The 11318-nt window shown below is 47.7% G+C and overlaps 2 protein-coding genes across 2 annotated transcripts; both read right to left on the bottom strand.

The window, feature by feature from the left end:
- Positions 1-2960: 2960 nt before the first annotated feature.
- Positions 2961-6065, bottom strand: LOC123409450 (pentatricopeptide repeat-containing protein At1g77405-like; the record flags this gene model as incomplete). Its single annotated transcript, XM_045102348.1, has 2 exons — positions 2961-3462; positions 5533-6065. Coding segments are annotated over 2 exons (1035 nt in total), but the record flags the coding sequence as incomplete, so codon positions are not given.
- On the bottom strand, positions 3533-5516 carry LOC123413464 (MA3 DOMAIN-CONTAINING TRANSLATION REGULATORY FACTOR 1-like; the record flags this gene model as incomplete). Its single annotated transcript, XM_045106401.1, has 3 exons — positions 5318-5516; positions 4797-4930; positions 3533-4732 (listed from the first exon to the last, which is right to left on the bottom strand). Coding segments are annotated over exons 1-3 (1533 nt in total), but the record flags the coding sequence as incomplete, so codon positions are not given.
- Positions 6066-11318: the final 5253 nt, after the last annotated feature.

Here is an 11318-nt window from a genome sequence, read left to right as displayed (position 1 = left end):
CCACACCGACCACCGCCGAGCCCGCCGCGACTTCGCCGACCTGTTCCCGGCCGCCTTGCGCGCTCGCGAGCTGCCCGATTTGGTCTCGGCCGCCGACCAAATTCACGGTGGCCAGAGCTTCTCCAACGACCGTGGCTGGCCGAGGCGATGGGGTAGGTTTTTGCCGCGGTCGTGTAGTCGTCGCCGCCCAACGGCCCGCGGCGCAGGTGCTGCCGCCGCCTGCCACCCGACGGCTCCCTCTCCTCGGTGAAGTGGCCGTCGTCGGCCTGCTAACCGCTCCGTCGCCGGCTGACTGCTACCGTCCACTGACCGCTCCGCCGCCCGGCTGCTGATCTCACCGTCGACCGATTTCTTCCACCTCGCAAACAAGGTGTTCGACAAAATTCTCGAAGGTAAAAATAGATGATCTTGAGCTTTTTTGTTGGATGTAAAGTAGTTTACCGTTGATTTCCCGCATTGTAGATGAGCTCGTGTGGCTCCTCTTACGTGGACAATTACTCATCCTCATCGGATGATTAATTTGTTTTGAACGAAGAAGAAGACATTGCAATGCTAGTTGAACGGAGCGAATAAAATGCTTCATGAAGGTGTACAATGAGATTAGAGACTCTGATTCACACGATCAACTTCAGAGGAATTTGATGGAGGAGTATTGAAAATTCCATGGCGATAGAGCCGCCTAGTTTCATTTAGTTGTTTCTGTATTGTGCAAAACTATGTTGTATGTGTGATCCATTTGATGTTGTGGATTTGATGAACTATGTAATAATTTGATATTGTGGACATGTATATTTTTTATTTCATTTTTGATTGTTTTAATATGCAAATGTGGCCGGCAGCCAACCAACAGTGGTTGTGTAGCCGAACAGCAGCAGCTTGGCAGCCGGCCGATTTTTACAACACCGTTTACAACATCTATTGGAGTTGGCGACTAATAACGCGAATATACAACATCTGTTGGAGTTGGCTGTTTTTTGATGTTGTAAAACACATTTTTTGGTATTGTAAATTATAAAACACCTAATTTACAACACCTATTGAAGATGCTCTTAGGAAGGTAACACCCAACAAACAGATCTCTCAAATCTATAAGAACTTCTCAAAAAAAATTAAGGCTTCAATATACATCCCACGTCAAATTTTTAGCGTCAAAAGCGTCCTTGCCAGATCTTGATCCAACACACATGTCAATTACCCTCATGTAACGTGGCAATTTTTTTTGTCAATTTTTTATTTTACTCCATCTGTTTCATAATTTGTGTCGTGTTTTTAGTTCAACCATGGCTCAATTAAAACCATGATCCACGCCAAAAATTATTAAACGGATGGAGTATGTGGTAATTTTCACCTTAGAACATTGTAAATCTTTATACAACGCCATGACGAATTTATTCCTTTTTGCATGACAATTCTAGAGCATTCATTGGGATTCACCAAATGTCTGCTGTCAGATTTTTAACATTACCTAAAGTTTGAGAAGTTAAGCCTAAAAAAACTACATTTTCGCTCAAATTTAAGTAGGTCACACCCATTCTCCCTAAAACTTGTCGCTCCTCCACTCGCTCAAATAATTGTGTGTCGGCCGACGCTAGTCCCGTTGACCCCATGATGGAATAAAAGCTCGTCAGCTAACCCCGTCGGAGGACCATAGGTTCTTAGATGCACTTTGTGGGCGGGGTGCGTCTGTTCTTAGACACACTTTGACCACTAGACATCTCAAGAGTAAGCAGTGCATACACTCGAAGATGAAAGCGTGGATTTTCTACATTTGATTTGCATGAATGTCTAATAAGAGAAATTTTGACGCATAAGGTTTTGCATTCCAAATGCAAAAGAATCTCGTGGGTCACCAAGATTTCCGGTTTCCAAAAAATACCTGGTAGTTACCAGACAATTTTTCTTAATGAATTTTACATTCGAATAAATTATTTTGTAAAATAACATTCATATCCAAAAATTCGGGATTTTCTATTTAATAATGCAATTCCTTGTGAGCTACCAAGATTCGTGGTTATCAAGCCTTAACAAAATTTACCGCTGGATAACCAAAACTTGGGTGATACATAAGTTTATCATGGACTCGTCCTTTATTTCTTGTTGTAAGACTTCAAACAACGCAATAAACTAGACCATGTACACCAGGATCAAACTCAAAGTGTTCTAATTATTTTAGCATAAAATAAATTTAAGCACCAAACTTAAGTTTGTCTGGAGATATTCAAAATTGCATTTGAAATTTCTTAAAATTTGTGAACCTTGATCAGGTATTAATAAATTTCTAAACGGGAACTCGGGTACTTGGATAACTGTCAAAGTCCGAATACTTTAGTATAAAAATATCCGTGTATTCTAAATGCGTGCAATTTTTTATGAAGAATTAGTTTGGAAGGGCTCATCGCAAGAAATCAATGATAAATACATACCATAATTCCGACTCAGTTCCGAAGTTGCTGCCTTTCGGAACCTAAAAAACACACAAGAAAATTCTGAACTTTGTCTCTTATTTTTTTGGGGGGGGGGGGGGGGGGACGAACTTTGTTTCTTTCTGTATTGAGGACTAGTAAAATGCCCGTGCTACGCTACGGAACCACATGAAAGTAGAGCCAAAAGTAGTTTCTCCTTGTTCAGTTATTCAAAACATCCAATCAAGATCTTCTTAAGTTACATAAGAAATAACGGTTTATTTGTTTCCTTATCATATGTATTAATGGACATTGTTGTACTTTGAAAGGTAAGCCAGAGCATTAACAATATGTTTGCTTTTGCATCATCATTTTATCAATACCCTATGTTCTGAACTTTAGTACATTCAATAGGTTAGGAGAATCAGCATTTGAGATCTCTTCACATTTTACTGCATCCCCATTTAAAATGGTATGCCACATTAACAACATTCCTTGAAAAACACGCTTATAGATTTGAGAGGACTGAAAATCAACATAAGCCATGCTTACATACTATCAAATTGATGTTTGGATGTAGGTTAAATAATTCAAGGATGGATAGCATGAGATAATAACTGAAGTTCTATAAACGTATGAAGATTTGGTGTATGTGCTTGATGTCGCCACCCCATGCCCACTCACCACCATGTCCCTCATCCACCCAATAGCCTTGTCAACCTTATTCACCGCACTATAATACCTCACAATCGAGTTGTATGTCACCCTGTTTGGCATGCACCCCTTCTTCACCATTTCGTCAAACACCTCGTGCGCACGCTCCACGTGGTACGTCTTGCACAGACCATTGATATAGCAGTTGTAGGTCACAACGTCAGGCTCCAGCCCCTTCTCCCCCATCCTCCGGAACAGCCTGCCGGCCTCGTAGATCCTTCTCCTGGCGGCCTTCCGGCACCCGGTCCCCGCCCCGATCCGGCAGTACCAGGAAATGAGCACTGTGTAGGTGTAGGAGTCAGGCTTGCAGCGCGCGCCGGGGCGCTCCATCTGGTCGAGCAGGAACCTGGCATCCTTGAACCGGCCGTTCCGGCACAGCGCGGCGAGCAACGTGTTGTAGGACTGCGCGTCCGGGGAGCACCCACAATGTCAAGGGCAGTGTCTTCTGCTGACTGCAGAAGCATTATGAATCCCTTCATGATATCACCTGTGGAAAATAGTTCCAAGCTGAGCGAAGAAAGAAGTACAGAAGCCATCTCCTTCTCCCTGTTCTTCCTGTCCATAGCAAGAGTGATGAGCTTCTTGAGGAACATGGCGTTGTATTCAGGGGCAGAAAGCTCTTGAAGGCTTCTAATAAGTTCTGGGACGTCATCGGAGAGGAAATACTCCTGAATTATGTGATCAGATTCTTCTTTGAAACGCTTGACCTTTTCACTGCTTGCATTCCACATATCTTCATCAGGTGCAGCAGATTTACAGAATGAAGCATCAAGCCACCCTTCAGATATGGCTGCTGAAAGCAGCTTGTCAAAAAGCGTTTTGGCTGAAGGAACATCAAGGCTCAGGTCATCAACACTCTCAGCAGCCCTAGAAAAACCCTTCGACACTTGATTAGAACTGATCAAACAACCCGTCGTTGATTCCTTCAACAACTTCAGGATTAATGGTTGCGACGATAGATTCTCCATACCAAGGATGAGAGCACGTTTCACAACCTCGTGATGGAAGAATGGAAGGCCCAGCTCCCTTATGCACCTAAAGGCTTCATCTGTATCACCACTCTCAATGTACTCTCTCAGAATATCCTGGATCCTCTTTTTCACCTCTTCTACAGTAAAGTGTGTGCTCCCGCCCCACATGCGTTCAACTAACTCCGCATGGTGAGGAGCTGACAAGTAACTCTTCTCAGCAACCTGCAGAACTTCAATACCTTTTGAAGATTCTGGAAGCAATGCTCTGGCCCGAGTGAGAAAAACGGGAGGCAATATTTCATCAACAATGGCACGTGCCACAAAAACAGCCAAGACATCAACAGCGTCTGGTATATCCACAGATAGATCTTCTGTTGACTCTAGAAGCATCATAAAACCTTCACTCATCTTGGAGGAGTCCAATAGATCAGCATACAAGGCAGACATCAGAATTGATGACATTTCTTTTTCTTTATCATGGCGGTCCATTGCCATGGATATGAGCTTTTTCACAAAGTAATTGTGAAACTGATCGGATCCAAGACTCCTTAGCTCAGAAACTGCCAGTTCCACATCTCCTGTACTATAATACTCCTCAATTACTGGAACTACAAGCTTTCTATAGTCATCTAATGTAGCAGGAACCTGCATTTTGCACAGAAGCATCGCTAGATTGTTGGTAATACTATTGAGTGTAGATAGGTCAAACCTTTTTAGTCCCATTAACTATTTTGCCCAACTCTTGGGATGGTAATGGATTTGCATCTCCATGGTTTTCTTGTTCAATTTTCCCACCATCTTCTGAAAGCAGCATAACCAGGGTTACAACAACATGCATAGGAACTATGAAGAATAAGATAGTATTTCGAAGAAATAAACCAATTCTAAATCTACGCATGAGTAACAGTACAAAAGAACTACATATTGTCCTCCCGTTCCAATTAATTCCCGAGTGATTGTGAATCATTCTGTAACAAACCAAGAGAGAAAAACTTCAAATAACTTGGGAACTCACTTTCATCATAGTGACAATTGCATTAATAAAGTTTATGAACAGTGCAAGCAAGCAAACTCTACATCTTTAGATGCCCGCAGTTAATATCACAAAAGTGGACACATAATGATACCTCACAAACGAGTTGTATGTCACCCTGTTTGGCATGCACCCCTTCTTCACCATTTCGTCAAACACCTCGTGCGCACGCTCCACGCGTTACGTCTTGCACAGACCATTGATATAGCAGTTGTAGGCCACAACGTCAGGCTCCAGCCCCTTCTCCCCCATCCTCCGGAACAGCCTGCCGGCCTCGTAGATCCTTCTCCTGGCGGCCTTCCGGCACCCGGTCCCCGCCCCGATCCGGCAGTACCAGGAAATGAGCACTGTGTAGGTGTAGGAGTCAGGCTTGCAGCGCGCGCCGGGGCGCTCCATCTGGTCGAGCAGGAACCTGGCATCCTTGAACCGGCCGTTCCGGCACAGCACGGCGAGCAACGTGTTGTAGCACTGCGCGTCTGGGGAGCACCGGAGCTGGCGCGCGCGGTGGAAGGCGGCGAGGGCCTGGCGCGGGAGGCCCTCCTCGCCGAGCGGGCGGATGACGTCGGTGAGCGCGGCGGTGGAGACGAGCGGGGCGTGCTCGCGGAGGAGGCTGAAGAGCGCGGGGAGCGCGCGGGCGCGGGCGAGGGAGAGCGCGGCGACGCGGAGCGGGGCCTCTGTGAGCGGGACTGTGCGCGGGCTGGCGTCGGAGTGGGACCAGTTGAGGAAGGCGAGGGTGAGCGCGGCGGCGACTCGACGGTGGTAGGAGAAGGACGGGGAGGGGAAGGGCCGCTGTGGGCAGAGGCGGCCCGCGGAGCGCGGGAGGATGAGGCGCGGGATGGCGGCGAGCGAGGAGGCGATGGAGGCCGGGGAGAAGCCGCGGAAGGTGGGGGACGGGCGGAGCGCGGAGTCGAAGCGGCGGCGCTGGAGGAGGGCGGACCGCGGGTTAGTTCGGATTAAATACAGGGTTTTTTTTCATAAAAAGTAAAAAAAGGTTCGACCCGACTTACAGAAGGACTATGGGTTAATTACCTGAAACGACAAGGGCTTTTCTGCAAAAACGCCGTGACGGACGACAGAAGCGCTCTGCGCTTTATTATTACTAGTAAAAACTAGCAAAAGGACCCGTGCGTTGCAACGGGAGAAAAAAATACCACACGCTTTTAATCTTTTTATAATAATGTTGATTTATTAAAATAATAAGCTAACTAACTAATGTAGTCAGTCCTATCCTATTTTGTTGAAAAATCAACCCGTCCATTGTTAATTCCACCATGATGAGAAATTGAGCGGGACAAACAAAGCAAAACAAAGAGGCTACCTGAATTGATCAATGGACTGTTATCTTATTCCACTCATGGGGTAGAGAATGTGGGATCAGATGACAAACTGAAGGTGGTGTTCCATTCTCTCTCTATATAACAATGCAATCTTACATTCAATACATTCATTCATCAGCAAAACAAATTCCCACAAAACAAAATTTCTTGCCGGTGCTTGGCACACGGTTGGAGGCATGTGGAGGGGATCTCACCAGATGATGAGTTCCTACCGGAGGAGGGGATACGATGAGGGGAGCAAGGGGTTAGGCGCCTCTATGTGGCCATAAGGAGTCGTCGTTGCCGCGCCATAACCTCGGAGTTCTCCGTGTGAGCCATGGAGGCCCGCCTCCACCTGCAAGTACTTCGCTCCGCCGCGGCTTATCCGCGCGCCGCCGCCGTTCTGCATCGAGCAGACGCATCATCCCAAGTCTCTGTAGCTGTCGCGTTGATTTGATCCAAAAGCTATGCTCGAGCGCCGAAACGGGGGCAGCAAGCAGGCAGAGATACGACCGCGGAGGCGGGTGGGTTGAGATCGACAGCAGTGGTGGTTGAGGTCGGCCGCGGCGACGAGTGGTGTGACAGCGGCCTGGTCACAGGCCAGGGTGGACCAGGGATCGACGCGATGCGCTCGAGCGCCGTAACGGGGGCAGTGAGCGGGGAGAGGTACAACCGCGGAGGCGGGTGGGTTGAGATCGACAGCGGTGGCGGTTGAGGTCGGCCACGACGGCGAGTGGTGTGGCGGCGGCCTGGGCACAGGCCAGGATGGTCCAGGGTCGACGGGAGGAGGCGATGCGTACGGGTATAATTTTTGCAGCGAATCATTTTTTCCTTTTGTGTTGCAGTAAATGATGGAGCGCGGGTTGAATAACAAAAATCACAGGGGCTTTATTATAAAAATGTCGTGGTGGGTTTTCCGACGGAAGCAATAGCCGCTTTATTATTAGGTAGGTATAGATATAAATGATTCATGGGACCAACGCGCTTTAAGTTTCAGAACACACGCTTTTAATCTTTTTATAATAATGTTGATTTATTAAAATAATAAGCTAACTAACTAATGTAGTCAGTTCTATCCTATTTTGTTGAGAAATCAACCCGTCCATTGTTAATTCCACCATGATGAGAAATTGAGCGGGACAAGCAAAGCAAAACAAAGAGGCTACCTGAATTGATCGATGGGTTGTTATCTTATTTCACTCATGGGGTAGAGAATGTGGGATCACATGACAAACTGAAGGTGGTGTTCCATTCTCTCTCTATATAACAATGCAATCTTACATTCAATACATTCATTCATCAGCAAAACAAATTCCCACAAAACAAAATTTCTTGCCGGTGCTTGGCACACGGTTGGAGGCATGGGGAGGGGATCTCACCAGATGATGAGTTCCTACCGGAGGAGGGATACGATGAGGGGAGCAAGGGGTTAGGCGCCTCTATGTGGCCATAAGGAGTAGTCATTGCCGCGCCATAACCTCGGAGTTCCCCGTGTGAGCCATGGAGGCCCGCCTCCACCTGCAAGTACTTCGCTCCGCCGCGGCTTATCCGCGCTCCGCCGCCGTTCTGCATCGAGCAGACGCATCATCCCAAGTCTCTGTAGCTGTCGCGTTGATTTGATCCAGAAGCTGTGCTCGAGCGCCGAAACGGGGGCATCAAGCAGGCAGAGGTACGACCGCGGAGGCGGGTGGGTTGAGGTCGACAGCAGTGGTGGTTGAGGACGGCCGCGGCGACGAGTGGTGTGACAGCGGCCTGGGCACAGGCCAGGGTGGACCAGGGTCGACGCGATGCGCTCGAGCGCCGTAACGGGGCAGTGAGCGGGGAGAGGTACAGCCGCGGAGGCGGGTGGGTTGAGATCGGCAGCGGTGGCGGTTGAGGTCGGCCACGACGGCGAGTGGTGTGGCGGCGGCCTGGGCACAGGCCAGGGTGGTCCAGGGTCGACGGGAGGAGGCGATGCGTACGGGTATAATTTCTGCAGCGAATCGTTTTTTCCTTTTGTGTTGCAGTAAATGATGGAGCGCGGGTTGAATAACAAAAATTACAGGGGCTTTATTATAAAAATGTCGTGGTGGGTTTTCTGACGGAAGCAATAGCCGCTTTATTATTAGGTATAGAAATAATAAGCTAACTAACTAATGTAGTCAGTCCTATCCTATTTTGTTGAGAAATCAACCCGTCCATTGTTAATTCCACCATGATGAGAAATTGAGCGGGACAAGCAAAGCAAAACAAAGAGGCTACCTGAATTGATCAATGGACTGTTATCTTATTTCACTCATGGGGTAGAGAATGTGGGATCAGATGACAAACTGAAGGTGGTGTTCCATTCTCTCTCTATATAACAATGCAATCTTACATTCAATACATTCATTCATCAGCAAAACAAATTCCCACAAAACAAAATTTCTTGCCGGTGCTTGGCACACGGTTGGAGGCATGGGGAGGGGATCTCATTAGATGATGAGTTCCTACCGGAGGAGGGGATACGATGAGGGGAGCGAGGGGTTAGGCGCCTCTATGTGGCCATAAGGAGTCGTCGTTGCCGCGCCATAACCTCGGAGTTCCCCGTGTGAGCCATGGAGGCCCGCCTCCACCTGCAAGTACTTCGCTCCGCCGCGCCTTATCCGTGCGCCGCCGCCATTCTGCATCGAGCAGACGCATCATCCCAAGTTGTTGTAGCTGTCGCGTTGATTTGATCCAGAAGCTGTGCTCGAGCGCCGAAACGGGGGCAGCAAGCAGGCAGAGGTACGACCGCGGAGGCGGGTGGGTTGAGATCGACATAAGTGGTGGTTGAGGTCGGCCGCGGCGACGAGTGGTGTGACAGCGGCCTGGGCACAGGCCAGGATGGACCAGGGTCGACGCGATGCGCTCGAGCGCCGTAACGGGGCAGTGAGCGGGGAGAGGCACAGTCACAGAGGCGGGTGGGTTGAGATCGGCAGCGGTGGCGGTTGAGGTCGGCCACGACGGCGAGTGGTGTGGCGACGGCCTGGGCACAGGCCAGGGTGGTCCAGGGTCGACGGGAGGAGGCGATGCGTACAGGTATAATTTTTGCAGTGAATCGTTTTTTCCCTTTGTGCTGCAGTAAATGGTGGAGCACGGGTTGAATAACAAAAATTACAGGGGCTTTATTATTAGGTAATAGATACCCGTGCGTTGCAACGGGGTAAACATTTTTTTTATTTAACTTATTATTTTAATTTTAATAATTTTTTGTTTTTGACTCGTCATATTGATAGCGTGTACTTACGATTACACTCAAACATCATTTGGGTGGTTTGATACTTTTAATCTTTGATGAGAAATAATACAAAGGAGAAAAGGAGACGTTGAATGAATAGTCATTATAACAAAGATTTTTGTGCAGATGCTGAATTATTCACACGTGCACAATATTAACATGTGTTTATACCAACACTGAATACTCAAAGATACATATAAAATGCAATATTTATGATTGATTACCTTCAGTTGATATATGGTCATGTCTATTCGCGTGATCGGGATGCCTTTATGCTCAAGCATGCCCAGCGCTAACAATGCAGCTCTGCACACGGACCCAATTTTCGTTGTCATCATCATCATCGTCATCGACCTACGCAGCGCACACACACAAACACCACTGTTTTATTCTCAAAGAAAAAAAATACAGTTCCATTGCAGTATTAACCCTCTGCTATTTTGTTACGTAGTACCAGTTCCATTGCAGTATTAACCCCCTGCTATTTTGTTACGTAGTATACTACGGCTGCTACTGACTACTACTCCGGAGCTCCAGGTACGTGATGGACGTGCCGGAGTGTCACGCCCAAGATGCGACCCTATCCTCAATTTGGCACGAGGGCCTCGTCAGGGATAGAAGCGCATCTCGTCGTGTCGCAAGAATGGATATCGTTACAAGTACATGTACTAAAAAGAAGAGATATATAGAATTGGCTTACACTCGCCACAAGCTACATCAGAGTCACATCAGTACATTACATAATCATCAAGAGTAAGAGCAGGGTCCGACTACGGACGAAAATAAACGACAAAAGAAGAACGACGTCCATCCTTGCTATCCCAGGCTGCCGGCCTGGAACCCATCCTAGATCGATGACGAAGAAGAAGAAGAAGAAGCAACTCCGAATGAACAATCAACGCGCTCGCGTCAAGTAATCTTAGCCTGTACCTGCAACTGTTGTTGTAGTAATCTCTGAGCCACAGGGGACTCAGCAATCTCATTTCCAAAGGTATCAAGACTAGCAAAGCTTAATGGGTGAGGTATGGTTAAGTGGTGAGGTTGCAGCAGCGGCTAAGCATATATTTGGTGGCTAAACTTACGAGTACAAGAAATAAGAGGGGGAAGGTCTACGCATAGCGGACGTGAACTACAGATGATCAAATGAACGATCCTGAACACCTACCCACGTCAGACATAACCCCATCGTGTCCTCGATCGGAGCAGGAACTCACGAAAGAGACAGTCACGGTTACGCACACCGTTGGCAAGTTTTAATTAAATTAACTTCAAGTTATCTAGAACCAGTGTTAAACAAAGTTTCCACGTTGCCACATAACCGCGGGCACGGCTTTCCGAAAGATTTAACCCTGCAGGGGTGCTCCAACTAGTCCATCACAAATTACCACAAGCCGCATAGAAATCCTCAATCACGAAGCTCGCGATCTCGTCGGATTCCCTAATGGAAAACCTCAACTCTGAGATTACCCAAAGCATCACCGGAATCCCGATGCACAAGATATCTCGTCAAAGGTAAAACTAATCCAGCAAGGCCGCCCGACGTGTCGACGATCCCGATAGGAGTCGCGTACCTCGTCCTCAGGACACGACGGATGAGCTAGACGTCGGGATCGCTAAACCTCCGGGTGACCAGAGGGGCGCCGG

This window comes from Hordeum vulgare, chromosome 7H (genome assembly GCF_904849725.1).
Source record: "Hordeum vulgare subsp. vulgare chromosome 7H, MorexV3_pseudomolecules_assembly, whole genome shotgun sequence".
NCBI classification, from domain to species: domain Eukaryota; kingdom Viridiplantae; phylum Streptophyta; class Magnoliopsida; order Poales; family Poaceae; genus Hordeum; species Hordeum vulgare.
Note: the sequence above shows the minus strand (reverse complement) of the source record. Positions and strands in the feature narration are given on the sequence as shown.